The 20,046-nt window shown below is 42.0% G+C and overlaps 1 protein-coding gene and 1 non-coding gene across 3 annotated transcripts in view; one reads left to right on the top strand and one right to left on the bottom strand.

The window, feature by feature from the left end:
* Positions 1–20,046, top strand: part of ITPR2 (inositol 1,4,5-trisphosphate receptor type 2) — a 589,849-nt gene that overhangs the window by 523,524 nt on the left and 46,279 nt on the right. For both annotated transcript variants that reach the window (XM_025285009.3, XM_025285008.3), the window contains one exon: positions 315–475. In XM_025285009.3, the coding sequence (XP_025140794.1) occupies positions 315–475 (161 nt within the window). The remainder of the gene's footprint in view (positions 1–314; positions 476–20,046) is intronic.
* On the bottom strand, positions 10,770–10,842 carry TRNAG-UCC. Its single transcript has one exon. It is a non-coding gene; the product is annotated as a tRNA-Gly (tRNA).

Here is a 20,046-nt window from a genome sequence, read left to right as displayed (position 1 = left end):
TAGACTTGAGGTCCAATTTATTATAATTTGACAATTTTTATTTGGTTACGTTTTAAATTATCTGCAAATTTTGCATCTATAATAGGACTCCACTTTTCCCGGGATCCACAGGGGATAATGTTAGTTGGGAAGAAATGAAAAACTCTGGCATTTTTTCTGGAGGTCTTGTGTACTGCGTTTTTAATCATAACATTTAAAATCGTCACGCTCTTTCAGAAAATGTTTCTTCACAATAATGATTATGTTTTTATGCCCAAAGTGAGTGCTGATTAAATGACATGTTACATACATTGTCTCTCCTGGTTTTTTTGCAGGACTTGAGAGGGACAAGTTTGATAATAAAACAGTTTCTTTTGAGGAACACATCAAGTCAGAACACAATATGTGGCATTATTTGTACTTCCTAGTCCTGGTGAAGGTGAAAGACCCAACTGAATATACCGGACCTGAAAGTTACGTGGCTCAAATGATTGTGGTGAGTGAGGAGAGGGCTTGGATCCATGACTGTACTGCATTCTGTATGCTTCCAATTCCCTACCCTACCTTTCTTCCAGAATGCAAAGGTTTTAGCAGTCATTTTGTTAACTTTTAAATAGGACTGTCAATCATTGAAGAAACTCTGTCCTGGCTAAATCATTGGTTCTCAGTGGACATCTTGGTTATACAAACCAAATCTAAGCTTCAGATGTACAGATGGTATTTCCTGGAGAATTCTCTGTGCAGTGAATTCAGTCCTTTCTGTCATCTTCTGACCTCATGCTTCCTGTCATCACTAATGTCTCAGTTCCCCAAATCTGGAACTTTCACATTGGCACATGATTCGTACTTCAAGAAAAGCCTTGAATTTCAGAAATCAAGCATTTAAGCAATTAAAGAGTGTTTGGGGAGGGGATAATGTTCAACCCCAGTGGGAGAGCATTGACTTTTTGTCAGCGTACATTTTGAATCGATTGACTAGTGTTGGTGATGGATTTGCCCTGATCCTGCTGTGTCCAGTTGCTTGTGACTCCTCCTCATGATCAGTAGCATTGCATAGAGAGTACGGTTGTCCATGATTAAAAGTTTCTTCTGTTTCATAGAAAATTAAAATGAACTGGCTTAAAGAGAAGTCAGAGTTGCAACTTTCATGTATCCATGATACGCATTTTGTTGTTCAGTCACTAAGTCATGTCCAACTCTTTGCGACCCCATAGACTGCAGCACACCAGGCTTCACTGTCCACCATCTCCCAGAGTTTGCTCAAACCCATTGTCCATTGAGTTAGTGAGTATCATTGCATCTGATGCTGAAGCTGAAGCTCCAGTACTTTGGCCACCTAATTCAAAGAGCTGACTCATTGGAAAAGCCCCCGATTCTGGGAAAGATTGAAGGCAGGAGGAGAAGGGGATGACAGAGGATGAGATGGTTGGATGGCATCACTGACTCGATGGACATGAATTTGAGCAAACTCTGGGAGATAGTGAAGGACAGGGAAGCCTGGTCTTCTGCAAGTGCATGAGGTCACAAAGAGTCAGACATGACTTAGTAATTGAATAATGACAAATCTTTGTATCTGCTATAAATTCTTGTATTCTTACAATAAATATGGCCATATATTGGATTTTGCCTCAAAAACCATCCTCCAAAGTTGTGTTAATTTTTTGAGAATGAGGCCTTTAAAGAGCCAAGACCCTCTTTAATGCTGAGTCCCAAGAATGTGTGTATGCTCAGTCACTTCAGTTGTGTTCGACTCCTTGTGACCCTGTAGACTGTAGCCTGCCAGGCCCCTCTGTCCATGGGATTCTCTAGGGAGGAATATTGGAGTGGGTTGCTATGCCCTCTTCCAGAGGATCTTCCTGACCCAAGTATTGAACCCTCATCTCTTAGATCTGCTGCATTGGCAGGTGGATTCCTTACCACTAGCACCACCCGGGAAGCCCCATCCCAAGGATAACATTTTAAACATCAGAGTGTCAGGAGAGCCAGGTAACAGCGGGTCTGTATCTTCCCCTCTGGAAGCTTACATCCACTTAGGAAGGCATAAGCTGCAATACAATGAAGAACCAAAGAACATGTTCAGAGGCTAACATGTTACTAAGTTACTAACATCTTAACATCGCACTGTTTTACCTTACCTGACAATATTTATGTGTCACAGGAGAGCTCCATGTAAATTGAGTTTTTTTAATTCAGCATTTTTCATCCTATTTTATTATGGACATGCATCCTACTGTAAGTTATTTTCTCTCCATTTTTATATGACAGTGGGCAGAACTTAATATTGTTTCTTTTTTTTTTTTCATGTAGCCTTTTCTGCCCTCTCTTCCTTCTAAATTAGGAAACAGGTTATCATTTTGAGAATAGACACTCACAGTCATCATTTATTCTTGATCTCAAGATGCTCAGAGACTATTTGTGTGAAACATTTTGTTTCTGCTTACTAGGGGAAAATCATGTAAGCATTCATTTAACGTGTGACCTCAGGACTTGCCTAGTGGTCCAGCGGTTAAAGCTCCGAGCTCCTAATGCAGGGCTCATGGGTTCCATCCCTGGTTGGAGAACTACGATCCCATATGCCTTGAAGTGTGCCCAAATTTTTTTTTAATTTAGAAAAGTAAGTGAATACAATGTGACCTCACACTGCTGTATTTTATCAAAGTTTGAGTTACATTTAATTAATATATATTTATCAGTCATCTATTATGTCCCTTGGACTAAAGATTTTGGAGAATACACTGAAGTCTGAAACATTCCTTTTCTTAAAGCCAAAGAATTTAGAGCTTCCTAAGAAGAGGAGGTGAATAATAAACCTAAAGTACAACAAACCAAGTTCCCTAAGAGTGGAAAAGGGAAAAGTCTGAAGGCTTAACGATGTAGAGTGATAACATCACTGGGAAGGTGGTGGAAGGGATTTGAGGGGTGTGTGTGTCTGTGTGTATGTATAATACATGAAAAAGGGTAGAATTTGTGCAGATGAGGAGTGTCTACTGGATTAAGAGTGAGTTCCTATAAGAGGGAGCAGCCTAAAGAAAAGCCTCAGAATGGGACATTCAAACACTCAGGGGATAGTTACTTGCCTGGTTTCACCAGCACATGGTTTACTTCTAAGGAAGTTCTGCAAGTTACAACCCACAAGTTATGACCCAAAAAGTCAACTGGACTTTTGAGTAAGAGGTGTAGGTTTTGGTCATTATTTTCTTTCAGCAAAGGGAAGCCACAGAGGTTTTTACCTAAGGGAATAATATGGCCCAGTAGAGTGTTCAGGCAGAGGTGCGTGGGCTGGTTTGGGGAAGGGAAAGACGAAGTGAGAGGTGGTACTTGGCAGTCGACAAGATGAGGAGGGGGCCGTGGAGGAGCAGGTGAAAGGCTGAGAGCTGAGCCAGGGACACCTGACACTGTGAGCCTGGTCATTGGGAGAAAGGTAGCGAATGGGTTACAGAAAGTCTCTATGAGGAGGAGAAACTAGTCAGAGAAGAAGACTTGTTGATTTTGAAACAAGACAGGAGGCTGAGTCATTGGGAGAGGGGGTATAGTGACAAGAGCAGGGAGTCTGGACTCAAACCCTGACTCTAGCACGGATCTGCTGTGTGGTCTTGGTATCTTGGGTGAGTCTTTGAACCTCCCTGAGACTCTGCCTCCTCAGCTGAGAGGCAGAAAATGGGTGTGAGATCAGTGAGATGATGTGTAAAAAGTGACTTGCTTCTGGTGGGTACTCAGTAATTGGCAGTTTTCCCTGGGATCATCCACATGGAAAGACAGCTGGCACCATCAGGTTAGTGAGTGGCAGGAGAAAGAAATATAAAGAGAGGAGAAGAGAAAGCCAGAGACAAAACCTGGGGGAATCTCATCTTGAGGAAAAAGGAAGAAGACAAATAAAATAAGTAGAAAAGAAGACAATAAAAAGGGTAGAAGAAGCACCAGGAAGTGGAGTGTGTCAGAAGCCTAGAGATGAGCATTTTCAGTGTCAGAGTTCACAGCATCAGTTGTTGCAAAGAAGAGACAGGTCCAAGCCTTTGGATCTTGGGTAAGGAAATCCCCAGGTGACTGCCAAGAAACTGTTGACCCATCTTTAGCCTTCATATTAAAATCACCATTTTGCCGGGCTCTTGTCCTTGAATGTTTAAGACTTACATTTCCGTGTGTCTGTCCATCCTCTCCTCTCTCAAGAACCAGGACAAGAGGGAGGAGAACCACAAACTTATTCGAGCATGAAATGTCTCATTCTCATCCAAGCAGAGCACATCCAAGAGAATAGGCACTGGTCCTGAATTTTAATGGTCAGGAGAAGGAAGACTGATATTAAGCTTAGGAAGGATGGAAACAAAAAGTCATTTGACTCTTAAGAGTGTTCATTTACTGAAATAGCCCTTTTGGAAAACTTCTGAAAATCTGTAGCTGACAAACCCAGTTTGGAAAATTGTTACTCCAAGCTCCATGGAGATTATGGTCTCCTAATCTTGATCCACCAAGAGAGAGAAGATTTTAGAGCTCATAGCAAGTCAACACACGTCTGTAGCTCATTTCAAAGACTGTATTTTTCTCTTCCTCCAGGTCAAAGGTAATCACTCTTAACAGCTTGGTAGGAAACCTTCTATTTTCCTACCACTTCAATTTTTGGTCTTTAAAATTAGGTACATTTACCAGTTTGATTTAAATGCTTATTTATCAATAGAGCTTTAGAAGAAGTTTTCATTTCTTCATGGTGGACATAAGTTTTACCCTCAAGGATTTTTGCAAAATAAAATAAGGAAGTTCCTCATATTTGTTCATGAAACAACTCATCTGAATTCTGCTACACTTTAAGTAAGCCCAATTTGGACCTACGGGCCCTTAGCAAATGCTTCCTGTCTTCTGGTGAAATGAGAAAAATAAGAATATACCAAGTTTGGGGCTGTTTCTCCCCTCTGTGTATTTTTTCACCTCCAATCCATCAATTTTATGCTCAGGTAAAAATGAGTACTTGATGGCTTCCCAGGTGGCCCTAGTGGTAAAGAACCTGCCTACAAATGCAGGAGACATAAAAGACGCAGGTTCAATCCCTGGATTGGGAAGATCCCCGGGAGGAGTGCATGGCAACCCACTCCAGTATTCTTGCCTGGAAAACCCCATGGACAGAGGAGCCTTCAGTCCGAAAGGTCACAAAGAGTCAGATAGGACTGAGGCAACTTGGCACACACACAACACACATAAAGAATATTTATACTCATATGCAGGCACCCCACTCCAGTACTCTTGCCTAGAAAATCCCATGGACAGAGGAGCCTGGTAGGTGCAGTCCATGGGGTCGCGACTGAGTGACTTCACTTTCACTTTTCACTTTCATGCATTGGAGAAGGAAATGGCAACCCACTCCAGTGTTCTTGCCTGGAGAATCCCAGGGACGGGGGAGCCTGGTGGGCTGCCGTCTATGGGGTCACACAGAGTTGGACACGACTGAAGCAACTTAGCAGCAGCAACAGCATACATTATAAATAAATTGATACATTGTTTCTAGGGGTTAGATTCTTAGAAAATACATTTGTGCCTCTACCTCCACCCAGTGACAGGGTCAAACCTCTAAAATATTCATAGGAACTTAAAACTTCCTCACTCCTGCCTTCAGACCCTGCCTCAAGCTGTTTAACTATCCACTGTCTGAGTCTTTGAATTAACACAAAACTCTTTTGGGATATTGTTATGGGAGATGTGAGTAGATCAAGGTATTTTGGGAATATGTTTTCTTCTGGCAAACAAGTTCTCATTTTTTATAAGAGGATTGATATTTTGAGCTAGTGTTTATTGGGGACACAAAGTGGGAGACAGAAAAGGAAGGACCGTGCAGGAAAGTAAAAATAATGAAAAAGAACCCAATAAACTAGGGGGAAAGGGCCTAAGAGGGTGAGTCCTGTAGCCTGTGTTAGTAATGGCCTGTGAGCATCACTAAGCCCGTTCGCTTCTGCCATCACCCAAAGGATGATACTGAAGAGGAACAAACAAAATAGAGATCATTAGAAAAAATGCCCAAGGCTTTTAGAGGTTTCTGTAACATTTTGGAGACATTTTCAGATTTTCATTTGCTCATTTGCCAAGGTACGTTAGGGACCTTTGGGAATATTTAGTACTTCGTTTGACAAACAATGAGATTGAAATCAGAGATACCGGAACGGCAGGTACCCTGCTTGTTCAGAGAACTGCCCACGTGTTCTGGTGTACTGGGTGGCAACCCAGACCCTGGCTGGCCATGCCCCATGACCTTGGCTTTGGGGGGGACCAGTTCCTCATTTTAGTGTATGGCCCTTTTAAGCTCTTATGCTTATTTGACTCTTGACTAATAATTATTTGTGGACATCGTGGTGATGTCAGCTGGGACAGTTTCACTTGTTCTTTTTTGAGGGGCTGGAGTTGTATGGGGTTTTTTTTTTGTTTTCTTAATTTTTATTGGAATACAGTTGATTTACAATATTATGTTAATTTCTGCTGTACAGCAAAGTGAATCAGTTTTATACACACACACACACACACACACACACACATACACACACATACACTCTTAAAAATTTTTTTTCCATATAAGTCATTGCAGAGTATTGAGTAGAGTTCTCTGTACTATACCATAGGTTCTTGTTGGTTATCCATTTTATATAGTTTGTATCTGCCAGTCCCAGTCTCCCAATTTATCCTGTCCCCCCTTTCCCCTTCTGGTAACCATAAATTTGTTTTCTGCATATGTGACTCTGTTTCTGTTTGGTAAGTTCATTTGTATCATTTCTTTTTAGATTCCATGTATTAAGTGATATCACAGAGTATTTGTCTTTCTCTGTCTGACTTACTTTACTCAGTATGATAATCTCTAGTTGCATCCATTTTGCTGCAAATGGTTTTATTTCATTCTTTTTATGACTGAATAATATTCCACTGTGTATATGGAACACACCTTCTTTACCCATTCATTGCCAATGGACATTTAGGTCACTTCCATGTCTTAGCTATTGAAATAGTGCTGCTATGAACATTGGGGCACATGTATCTTTTCAAATTAGTTTTCTCTGGATATATGCCCAGGAGTGGGATTGCTTGATCATATGATAGTATTTTTAGTTTTTTAAGGAATCTTCATGTTGTTTTCCATAATAATTGTACCAATTAACTCATGTTTTTGTTAACATAATAGTTGTCTTGCCACAAAAACAATTTTAAGTTTCTTGAAGGCCACAACTAGGAATAGAGTAGCTTTTGTTCTGTGTAAGACCAGAGCAGGTGATATCTGTAATATACATTAAAAGTAACTCGATAGACATTTAGTGTTTCTTCTATGCTAGCAGCTATTCTGTGGTTTTGATACATAAGACTAAACAAGAAGTAATCTGTTCCCTTGGGCTTCCCACGTGGCACTAGTGGTAAAGAACCTGCCTATCGATGCAGGAGATATAAGAGATGTGCGTTTGATCCTGGGTCGTGAAGCTCCTCTGGAGGAGAGCATGGCAACCCACTCCAATATTCTTGCCTGGAAAATCCCATGGACAGAATAAGCTGGTGGGCTACAGTCCATGGGGTCGCAAAAGAGTTGGACACAACTGAAGCAACTTAGCACACACAGTCTCTACCCTCAAGAAGCTCAAAACTTTTATTGAATGAATACATAGAATAATGAGTGAATTAACAAATGAACAGTTTCTTCTTAGCCCTCTGGTAGTTGGACGTAATTTACAGAAAGATACACCAAAATAGCTGCACGAGTTTAGACTATGAATTTCCCATTAGACAAATGTCATCTTTCCCCCTCTTTTAAAATCAAAAGGTAAAGACAAAGCAGGAAGGGTATGCCACCTGAACCAAGCATAATGGATACAATATTAAAAATCAGATGGCTGATTTGAGAGACTGGTGATTTAATCCCTCTGTCATCTAAGTATTTCTTAAGACCAGCTCCTCCCATACATGCAAAGCACTCAGGAGTGCACCTGAAGCTGCTGGTCTGGCAGAGGGGCAGGCATGCACAATGGTGGGTTGTTCGGCATGATTCAGCCATTAGAATGAATTCTTCCATGATCTATGAAGACTTCAGAAAGAGAGAGGTCATCCTTTAATGAGATAGAAAAGCAATCTAGTCACCCAGAAGGAAGGAAAAGAACTAAGAATTTACCAGATGTTGTTTTTCTGTGTCTGGAACTCAAAATCAATCTCGTTTAGTTCAACGGTATTTTTGAGCAGTAACTACTTCAGGAGGGAGGTGGGCTCATGAAAGACATCAGGTCTTCTAAAATTTATATGCACCCCTTCTGCATTAGCAGCATTTGCTGACTTAATTGCTGCTTTATTGTCATGCGTTATAATTATGAAATTATACATTCTGATTCTATTATTTCCAATTTACACTAATTGTGTAATTGGATCTAATTAAGCCAATTAGGAAACTGCTCAATCTTCAAAACCTATTTTAAAGACGTTGGAACATAATAAGACACTTTTAAAATGTTTACATTTCCAGGGAAGCAGGAGGCTAGAGGTTGTAGCTTCAGAATGCACAATTAAGAAGTAAATGTCTACCTTCAAGGGAACTCCACCTCTACTGTCCATATTTTAAATCCAGACATGTGTCTTTAATTTAAGAGGCATCTTTTTTTCAGTTCCCAACTCTGGATTTCATTCTTGTGGTAGGCTCTATCCTCTAATTATCCTAATTTCCTGTTTAGTATTCATATATATGATCCATGAGTTACCACATTTTTGTGTACATCTTAACATCTTTCTAATCCTCATCTTATTTTGAAATACAGAGATAGAAAAGGTAAATATTTCACAGTGTGGATGTACACAGAGTCTTCATCTTAAAGACCAGAAATGAGGGTGAAAGGATTGGGCCAAATTGTTTTAAATGAGATTCAGGGATGGAAGTGGGATGAGTAAGAAGGACCAGGGCAGGCACATGAGGTGTGGGCTCTCAGTTGTCATTGACTGGTTTCCTGAACTAATCAGAAACTGAATCTGCTGGAATTCAGGTGCATGCTTAGTCACTTCAGTTATACCTGACTTTTTGCAACCTCATGGACTGTAAGCCCACCAGGCTTCTCTGTTCATGGGAGTCTCCAGGCAAGAATACTGGAGTGGGTTGCCATACCCTCCTCCAGGGGTGTCTTCCAGACCCAGGGATCGAAACCACACCTCTTGCATCACAGGCAGATTCTTTACCGCTGAGCCACCGGGAAAGCCCCTGGTGTCCAGGTAATAGTCCTCAAAGTTCAAGAAGCCCAAATGACTCTTGTTAGTTTTTCTAATCAGTTTCTAAGGAGAAGCTCAATGTCATAGAAGGAACCTGGGCCTCAGATTCTGAAGTTTGATTTGCTAGGATTCCCTTATGCAAGACCCATGTTTTTTCCTGATTCCTTCTGCACTTCACGTTACCTGTTGATGAAGAAAGCATAGTCAGCCAGTCAATGCTCAGAGTTGAATGAGCTGAATTGTGCCTGGATCACAGAGGCCTCCTACTTTGCAGGATCCTGTTCCATTAGCTGCCAGATCACGAGGTGAAAAAGTGGACAGGGATCCCAGGGAAAGAAGCTGGGCAGAGAAAGCTGCAGGGTCGTGGGGAGGGGAACAGGGCTTGGAGGGCTTGAGAGAGGGCAATCTGGAAACTAGGAAATATTGCAATAGTTTTAGCAACTAGTAAGGCCGTATCTATGCAAACCAGCTAAATATTAACCCTGTCTATAGTAAGTAATATGCTATGAGGATTAAATGAAACCCTGCATACTAGCATTACTGTGAGTCATAGAAACTGACATTTGATGAGTGCTGTGTGCTCAGTGCTGTACTAAGTGAGTGACACGCATGATCTTAAAGGCCTTGGATCAGCCCTAGGTGGCAGTCTGTTATGATTATCCCAACTCTCCACAGGATTAAACTGAGGCTTAGAGAGGACTGGTAACTAGCTCCCAAACGGCACGGCCAGCGGGAAGTGATGCTGTGTCCGTTGCATGCAGTGGCCACTATGCGTGCTATTGTGCTGTGATGCTGTTCATTATGTAAAGCTACCAGCAGTGCTTCCTCTGAGGGCGGGGTTCCAGCACAGACCTCACGCTCTACAGAAGAGGGACCACAAATGTGCCCTGCAGGCCGGGCCCAGGAGTAACTGAGCCAGAAGACAGGAAGTTGGCGGACAAGCCTACAATGGCAGGAAGGCCTGAGAGAAATACAAACAGGACTGTCCTTGTTCAGAGCTGGCTGCCAATGGCATGCTTCCTGCAAAGATTAGAAGGGTTCAACTACAATTATTACAGTGGTGGGCAAGAAAGAAGCTACGGGACATTGTCATTTAATTCGACAAGCATTTTACTGGGAAGACCGTGCACGAGGCACTGATGAAAACAAGAATAAAACATCATTGCTGCCCTTACAGAACCACGGGGTAATAGAATAGCTGTATTCACCGGAAAGTGTAGTGTTAGTTGCTCAGTAGTGTCCGACTGTTTTTGATCCCGTGGATTGTAGCCTGCCAGGCTCCTCTGTCCACAGAATTCTCCAGACAAGCATATCAGAGTGGGTTGCCATTCCCTACTCCGGGGCATCTTCCCAACCCAGGGATTGAACCCAGGTCTCCCACATTTCAGTCAGATACCATCTGAGCCACCAGGGAAGCCAATCACCAGAAAACTGTAGTGCAAATCAGAACTCCTGTCAGAGAGATAGTAGATGTTCAGACATACTGCAGCTGGAGAAATCTTAGAACAAAGTATACCAGTGCACCCCTGATTTATTTACTTATTTATTTATTTTTATCTTTTGGCCACAATGCACAGCATATAGGATCTTAGTTCCCTGACTAGGGATCAAACCCACGTCCCCTGCATTGGAAGTGCAGAGTCTTAACCATTGGACCACCAGGGAAGTCCCTGACCCCTGATTTATTAAAGCTGTTCATTGGTACTTAGAATAAAATGAAGGCTATCTTCCTGGCCCCCCCTTATATCTACTTCACCAGTCCTATTCTATCCCACTTTGCTTAGCCCAGGACAGTTCTATTACATTGACCCTATTCTTTTCCTTGAGAATGCTGCACTTTTGCTGGGTCAGAGCCTTGGTATGTGGGTGCCTTCCACTTGCAGTTGTTGTCCCCCAGCTCTTTCCATGCCTGGCACCCTCTCTGACATCCCTGTTCCAGGTACTTCCTTTCCTTTTACCCGTGAGAGCACTTACACTCACCTGACCGAATATTGTTTTTATACTTGTTAGCAAGTTTATTCCTCTTCACTACGACTCAGACTTTTCCACATCTGTTTTTTTCACTGCTGATTCCCAGCCCCGAAATTAATGCCCAGTACATAGTGGGCATTCGGCATAGATCTGTTGAACAAAGGGAATAAGATATTGAGGCACTGGAGCCCCAGTGACAGGACGGCCCTTTCTGGCTGAAGGCTCCAGGGACAACTGCACAGAGAAGATTTGGAGGAGAGTTGGACCTTAAAAATGAGGAGGAGGTGGTCAGGAGGGATGGAGGAAGATATATTCCAGGTGAAGTGTGTATCTGTAAAGGGAAAGGATAAGCAGAGAAAAAGAAGATGAATTCTATGTATGCTGTGGGCCAGCAGCTTTGCATGTTATTTAATTATACTCATTTTCTGTACACTGAGACTCAGAGAAGCTCATTATTTATCCAAGATACTCAGTCAATAAGACTTGAACCAGAATCCAAACACTCATTTTTCTGGGACTTGTGTATATGATTTTACTTTAGCTTTGCTATCTCTTAGTGAAGAATCAGGTAGAACAACCAAGATCAAATATATATTAAATTCAGTGTTGGAGAAAAGGTAGGGGAACAAACCCAAACACCAACCAAAAGGCATCCTTTGGAAGGAAAAAAGCACTTCCTGCTTTTCCAATATGTATGTGAGGTCAGGGGTCCTCAACCTCCAGAACCTAATGCTTGATCATCTTAGGTGGAGCTGATGTAATAGAAATAAAGTGCATAATGAATGTAATGCTCTTGAATCATCCTGAAACCACCCCCACCACAACCCCAGTCCGTGGAAAAATTGTCTTCTGCAAAACTGATCCCTGGTGCCAAAAAGGTTGGGGACTGCTGTTTTAAGGAATTAGAATCCTTAGTTTTTAAGCTGTAATAGTTGAGGCCTAACCCAAAATGTCTTGAAAATGCAGACCAACAAATCTTTTTTCATCATTTCAAGATTTGTTCATCCAATAAAAACAGGCTCACAGGCTGAACGCTTAGTGGGCTGCCTGGGGATTCAGGGTTGAGGCAGAGACCGTAACTTCCTTCCAGAAGCACTGGTGAAATACAGCAGACAGAGGAATCTAATAAAAGAGTGATAATGGTGCAAGACAGCAGCGGAGCCTGCTGTGGAGCAGACGGCCTGGGCAAGGAGGCTTCACGAGGTCATGCCTGGATGCTCGAGTGAGTCAGGAAATTAGGAGAGAGCAGGTGGAGAGAGCAAGTCGGCCTGTCTAGGGAAAGAGTGAAGTTGTCCAGGAGGAAATGTAACTAGGAGCCAGATCACAAGGACCTTGGAAGTCTTTGCTGCTGCTACTACTGCTAAGTTGCTTCAGTCGTGTCTGACTCTGTGTGACCCCAGAGACAGCCCACCAGGCTCCCCCGTCCCTGGGATTCTCCAGGCAAGAACACTGGAGTGGGTTGCCATTTCCTTCTCCAAGAATACTGGAGTGGGTTGCCATTTCCTTTCTCCAAGATCTCCCTGACCCAGGGATTGAACCCGGGTCTCCCACATTCTAGGTAGATGAGCTTTACCTTCTGAACCACCAGGGAAGTCTTTACCTCACCCTAAAAGCTAAGGGAAGCCCTTCAGAGTTATTAAGCCAAAGAGACAAGGTCAGTTGTACATTTTAGAAAGTATGTTCCATGACAGCGTGGGAAATGTATTCAAGGGGGCCGTCATAGAGCAAGGAAAAAATTACCTAGCAGCAGTGATGGGAGCTGGTATGAAATGCCACTGGGGATTGAGAAGAAATGATGAGGATGAAAAGATTCAGGCAGAAGACTTTCTGAAGGCAAGAGAAAGGAGCTTTCAGTCTTGGATAGTTGTGGGTAGTGGGTTGAGCAGTGGGGCCCAACCCAACTCCCACCAGTTCATCGGGGGCCAGCTGAAGAGGTGTGATAAGCTCAGTTTGCCTCATGGTATCCAAGGGCACAGGAACAATTTGGGTTTCTAAGTGCATGTGTCCAGTAAGAAACAGAATAGATGGGTCTCCAGTTACCACAAGGAGTTAGGAAAGATCAACTATCACAGCGGGGAGATTTCCAGAGCACAGAACAATGCCTGGTATAGAGTCGGTACTCCCTAAAGATTTGTTAAATGACCATAAAGCTTATGCCTCATGGAATATACTCAATAGCTGAATTTGGATAAAGTTTTCCAAGGGAGACTACACAGAGTGCGTAATTGACAGGAACGTGCTCTTAGACAGACACAGAACTGTAACCTACTTAATACTGATAACAACTAACAATAATAAAAATGTCTAGAACCTGCCACCCAGATTTTACTCATCAAAAAGTGAACCCAGAAAAGAGAAAAACAATTTTGGTAGGAGGGCACCAAAAAACAAATTTAATTTTTCATTGGCCAACAAACTGAGTAGTGTTTTGGTCAGTTTGTGCATATCTTATAACCCAACATTGATCAGTAAGTTTCAGGATAGAATTATGCTGCAAACCCAAATGTTTAGAGCAAAGCTATTTGGGTTTCATTCAATCTAAGCCTCTTTGAAACCTCTTAGAATTATGACCCATCCCAAGGTATTTATTTGAACCTTATAAAGGGATGTTCACATCTCTGATTCTCTTAACCTTAATAAAAAGACTTCTTCCCGCTGTGCTGAAGAAAATTCTTGTTTCCCAGTTCTGGTCATTACCGTAAGATCTTGTTCAATTCTCAGTTGGCTTTCTGGAATAATAATGTCCACATTGTTAGGACTGATACATTTTACTCAGAAATTCTGGCTTTCTTCCAGAGAGTAACAGATGCCATCAAAATGTAAGTTGTGGGAATGAGAACTATATACCGTAAAGCCACACAGCTTCTATCTAATGGTTTTTAATAGACCGGCATAGCCTATGCCCCATGAGTAATTAGTCAAGACAGCAATTAAGCTGAAACACTACATTTATTTTAGGTAAGGTTATCAGGCAAGCTAGTTTCCATAGGATTTTGGACTAGTTTTATCTAAGGGAATTCCTGAAAAATAATGGCTGAATTTTACAAAAATGATTCAGCACTTGGATTTCAAAGATGAGTCACTTAATGTCATGTCTATGCAATCAGTTACTTTTATGAGGATTTAGAGATCAAGGTCTTCTGAAACAATAGCATCTGAGATAATTTGCCCCAGCTTTGAATCTTGTTTCCTCACCTATAAATGGGGATCCTACTCCTCTTTACCATGATTCCTGTATATATTCAACAAAATCACATCCATCCTTGTACCTAACATGGTGTCTGACTCCTAGTCACTGGTCAACAAATATGTGATCATTCCACTTCTACTTAAAACACTGGCCTCTTAAAATAATACTGTTGTTCAGTCACTAAGTCATGTCCAACTCTTTGCAACCCTGTGGACGGCATTACTCCAGGCTCCCTGTCCTTCATTATCTCCCAGAGTTTGCGCAAATTCATGTCCATTGAGTTGGTGATGCTGTCTAACCATCTCATCCTCTTTTGCCCCCTTCTCCTTTTGCCCTCATCTTTCCCAGCATCAGGGTCTTTTCCAATGAGTCATTTCTTCACATCAGGTAGCCAAAGTATTGGAGCTTCAGCTTCAGCATAAGCTCTTCCAATGAATATTCAGGGTTGACTTCTTTTAGGATTGACTGGTTTGACCTCCTTGCAGTCCAAGGTCAAGAGTCTTCTCCAACATCACAATTCAAAAGCATCAATTCTTTGGCATTCAGCCTTCCTTATGGTCCAACTCTCACATCCATACATGACTACAAGAAAAACCATAGCTTTGATTATAGGGACCTTTGTCAGCATAGTGATGTCTCTGCTTTTTAATATGCTGTCTAGCTTTGTCATAGCTTTTCTTCTAAGGAAAAAGTGTCATTTAATTTCATGGTGGCAGTCACTGTCTGCAGTGATTTTGGAGCCTAAGAAAAGAAAATCTATCACTGTTTCCACTTGTTCCCCTCTATTTGCCATGATATGATGGGACCAGATGCTATGATCTTAACTTTTTGAATGTTGAGTTTTAAGCCTGCTTTTTTACTCTTCTCTTTCACCCTCATCAAGAGGCTCTTTAGTTCCTTTTCGCTTTCTGCCATTAGAGTGGTATTATCTGCATATATGAGATTGTTGATACTTCTCTCAGCAGTCTTGATTCTAGCTTGTGATTCATCCAGCCTGGCATTTCACATGATGTACTCTACATGTAAGTTAAATAAGTAGGGTGACAATATACAGCCTTGTCATACTCCTTTCCCAATTTGGAACCAGTTCATTGTTCCATGTCCAATTCTAACTGTTGCTTCTAAATCTGCATACAGGTTTCTCAGGAGACAGGTAAGATGGTCTGGTAATCACATCTCTTTTAAAAATTTTCCACAGTTTGTTGTGACCACACAAAGGCTTTAGTGTAGTCAATGAAGCAGAAATAGATGTTTTTCAAATAATGTGACTATTTAAATACTGTTTTGCAGATTCATAGCATTAAGAGTTTTAATGTTCAAACTCTTTTCGCATTCAGGACCATGTTCCTCTTAGAGATCAGGCAATAGTCAGTTTATTTGTTCAATAACTACTACCTACCATGTCCTCTTGATGAAAGTAAAAGGAGAGTGAAAAAGCTGGCTTAAAACTCAACATTCAGAAAATGAAGATCATGACATCCAGTCCCATCACTTTATGGCAAAAAAATGGGGAAACAATGGAAACAGTAACAGACTTTATTTTCTTGGGCTCTAAAATCACTGCAGATGGTGACTACAGCCATGAAATTGAAAGACACTTGCTCCTTGGAAGAAACACTATGACCAACCTAGACAGCCTATTAAAAAGCAGAGACATTACTTTGCCAACAAAGGTTCATCTAGTCAAAGCTGTGGTTTTTCTAGTAGTCATGTATGGATGTGAGAGTTAGACCGTAAAGAAAGCTGAGCACTGATTGATGCTTTTGAACTGTGGTATTAAAGATGACTCTTGAGAGTCCCTTGGACAGCAAGGAGACAAACCAGTCAATCCTAAAGGAAATCGGTCCTGACTATTCATTGGAAAGACTGAATATTCCAATTTTCAATTTTCCAGTATTCCAATTTCCAATATTCTTTGGAAAGCTGAAACCCCAATGCTTTGCCCACCTGATGTGAAAAGCTGACTCATTGGAAAAGATACTGGGAAAGCTTGAAGGCAGGAGGAGAAGGGGACGATAGAGCATGAGAAGATTGGATGGCATCACCGACTCGACAGACATGAGTTTAAGCAAGTTCTGGGAGTTGGTGATTGACAGCGAAGCCTGGCATGCTGCAGTCCACGGGGTCACAAAGAGTCGGACATGACCGAGTGACTGAACTGAACTGAACCATGTCCTAGGCACTACGATGTCTCCTGGAAAGGTGGACAGAGGAGAGCAGGACAGATGTGTCCTGTCATGGAATTTCCTGTTTAAAGCAGAAGGCAGATCCTAAACAAGTCAGGATGGTTTTTACATAGTGAATGTTATCTTTAGAACAGGCCGGTCAGAGGGACTTTCCTATCTTGTGACCTGACCCAAACTCAAGTCCTTCTGCCATTTGTTCCTTTTTGTTAAGCTGAAAGTCAGGAACTCACTCAATATTGCTTGAACCATTGAATTCATTTGAGTCCAATAAGTGATTTTAGTGTTAGTTGCTCAATCTTGTCCAATTCTTTGTGATCCCATGGACTTAAGCCCTCCAGGCTCCTCTGTCCATGGAAATCTCCAGGCAAGAATACTGGAGTGGATTGCCATTTCCTACTCCAGGGGATCTTCCCAATCCAGGGTTCAAGCCTGAGTCTTCTTCATTGCAAACAGTTTCTTTACTATCTGAGCCACTGGGAAAGCCAGATCTTTCCACAAAGAGCTATGGTGTGATGCTAGTAGGAGAGGCTCCTACTAGCAGGACCTGGGGGCTGGGCTGTTTGGAAAGAGAGCTAGGAGCTGCCACTGAGTCAGAACAAAAGCACTGGGAAAACAGATTTTGTCTGGATTACTTCAAGTTCCCCCTGGGGGAAAGGGTGGGGAGAGTGAAAACTTTGCCTTTATCTTGGCTCTGTGGTGGGAGCCACAGGAAAGTCTTTCATTTCCAAAGAGTACCTTTTAGGCTTCTTCAAGTGAAGAATTTACAGCATTTTTCAGTCATGTAATCACTTTTTAAATTTTTTCCCAGCATTTGATAAAGTTCTAATATAAAGCACTCATTTCCCTTTAGAAAGAATATCCTGAGTTTAACTTCCCTTCTGCATTGGGGCTCTACTGTCATTATTAACTCTTAAGAAAGGATTCCTAGTGTTAATGTCATTCTGTGAGATTATTGATTAGGATTTCAAACACAACTGACTTAAAAAGAAAACACCAGTTCACCAGTTCATCTGAAATTCAAAAATAGCCAAATTCATGTGTTAGTCACTCAGTCATGTCTAACTCTTTGCAACCCTAAGGATGATAGCCTGCCAGGCTCCTCTGTCCATGGAATTCTCCAGGCAAGAATACTGGAGTGGGTATTTCCTTCTCCAGGGAATCTTCCTGAAACAGGGATTGAAGCTGGGTCTCATGCACTGCAATCAGATTCTTTACCATCTGAGCCACCAGGGAAGCCTGATTTATTTGCAGAGGTACTTGTAACTTGACAAAGAAACAACTACCCAGGAATTCTCTCTAGCCAGCTGGGTACCATGCTGTGGTATAAAGACCCTTGGCCCTGGTTCTACCTGTGACCTGGAGACTCACCTGCCATGCACATCAATTTCTCACTCAGAGTGAGAATGGAAGTGGTTTCTAAAGTCTCTTCTAAAGTGGTTTCTAGTTCTAAAATTCTGACAACTCTAATATTTAAATTTTTCTTTTCATCAGATTTTGAGTATGTTAATGTTTGTTTTCTATTACAAACTGAAAGCAGTTGGGATAGAAAGTAGTTTGGAGTGGTCCAAATTTGTTTCTAGGACTGACCTCTCCCCCGACCCTTCCTGGAGTCTGGGTCTTAGATGGTAGATGGTCTGCTGTCCACAGGATTATACATCCATGCCTCTGGAGTTCCCTAGAGGACCACATTGGTCAGTATCAGACCATGAATTACCCTCTAAGACCTGGAGCCTCACCTCTGAGAAACCTCTGTGGTTTTGGTGGGGGTCCCTGTACTGTGGGGCCTCAGAGACTTCCTGTTTCCTGAGCTCAGGTTCTAGAACAATTTGGAAGCACTCAACCCAGGAGATAAGGACATAGTGCCAACAGATATGTACAAAGATAACTCATATTACTGGGAATGATAAAATGTATGGTTACTTGAGAGGATCATGGTTTTCTCACTTGGTCCTCTAGTACATAACTCACTTGTGTGCAAGTATCTGAGGATGAAGTAAGAGCGGGGAGTATTGCAAGGGAGCTACTGAAGGCTACTGTATGTGAGAATGACACAGCATCACATGGTGTGTAGACACGGACTAGGGGGCTCATGCAGATACTTTTATCTTCCTGTGTCTCAGTTTCTTCATCTGAAAAGTAGCTAAACAGCTCTACCTCTATGATTTTTATGATAATTAAACAAATTAATATTTATACAGTATCTGACACAGTACATTAAAATTTAAAATATGTATCAGAAGCTGCTATATAACACAGGGAGCTCAGCTTGGTGTTCTTTGATCACCTAGACTAGTTGGATGTGGGCTGGGAGAGAAGCTCAAGAGAGGACATATATATATATAAAACACACACACACTTAGAGCTGGTCCACGTTGTACAGCAGAAACTAACAACACTGTAAAGCAGTTATCCTCCAATTAAAAAAATTATACAAACCACACTCAGGAAAATAAACTTTTATATGATGAAAAATAAAATCAAATATATCAGAATAGCATTTCAAGGCTCAAGAAATAATTATTTATTCAACAACTTTTATATTTAGTGTCTGCTATGTCTGTAACAATGGATTAGATCATGTAGGAGAGCACAGATAAAGGACAGATCAATTCCCAGCTATCAAGAAGTCTGTGCCTAATACAGAGAGCATAATATATGGTCACAAAGATTGGTTAATAACACCAAGTAGCAACATATGATGAGCTGCAGATAAGCAACTTTCCTATAGGTTGGGGAGAGCTGGCTGTGTGTAAAGGAAAGAAGCAGATCTGAGGAGTGATATCAAAGCATAAGGGGACCTACCCCTGGATTAGATGAGGGCTAAATGGTTGGAGAAGGAAATGGCAACCCACTCCAGTGTTCTTGCCTGGAGAATCCCAGGGACGGGGGAGCCTGGTGGGCTTCCCTCTATGGGGTCTCACAGAGTCGGACACGACTGAAGCGACTTAGCAGCAGCAGCAGCAGTGACAGGGCAAAAGGCTGGAGGAAGGGAATCCGGTGAGCATCACTCTGATGGAAAATGTGATGGAAGGAATCTAGAATGGAAAGGAAGGGTGTGGTGGGACGAAGACTGGACCAAGAGCAAGGACGGGCTGTTGCCCTTCTCTCCCACCTAGGAACCAGGCAGTTTTGTCCCTGTGCCCAACTTTCCTGGCTTTTCTTTCTGAGGTTTCTCATTCTTCCAACTTTGTCTCTTGCTTTCCCTCCACTGGGAATGCCAGTGTTCGGGAACTAAAATCCCCATTCCTGGCCAAGCCCCCAGGCCTTTGAAAAGAGCACTGGTCATAGTTTTACAAAATCCTCAGCACTGTCTGAAATGATATGCGAATGAGCGTGCTAACTTACTTTTGAGTCTTTGTTTCCCTGGAAACTGAACTCTTGAATGTCCTGTTCACTGTTTGCCCAGTCCCTAGAACAGCATCTGGACTAAGAAGCCTCTCAAACAAGTATCTATTAAAGAAGTGTATAAGTAACTCATCTCTGAGGTCCTTCCAGACCTGATTTTTGACTCCCTAATTCCAC

Source organism: Bubalus bubalis, chromosome 4 (assembly GCF_019923935.1).
Source record: "Bubalus bubalis isolate 160015118507 breed Murrah chromosome 4, NDDB_SH_1, whole genome shotgun sequence".
In the NCBI taxonomy this organism is placed as follows: domain Eukaryota; kingdom Metazoa; phylum Chordata; class Mammalia; order Artiodactyla; family Bovidae; genus Bubalus; species Bubalus bubalis.
Note: the sequence above shows the minus strand (reverse complement) of the source record. Positions and strands in the feature narration are given on the sequence as shown.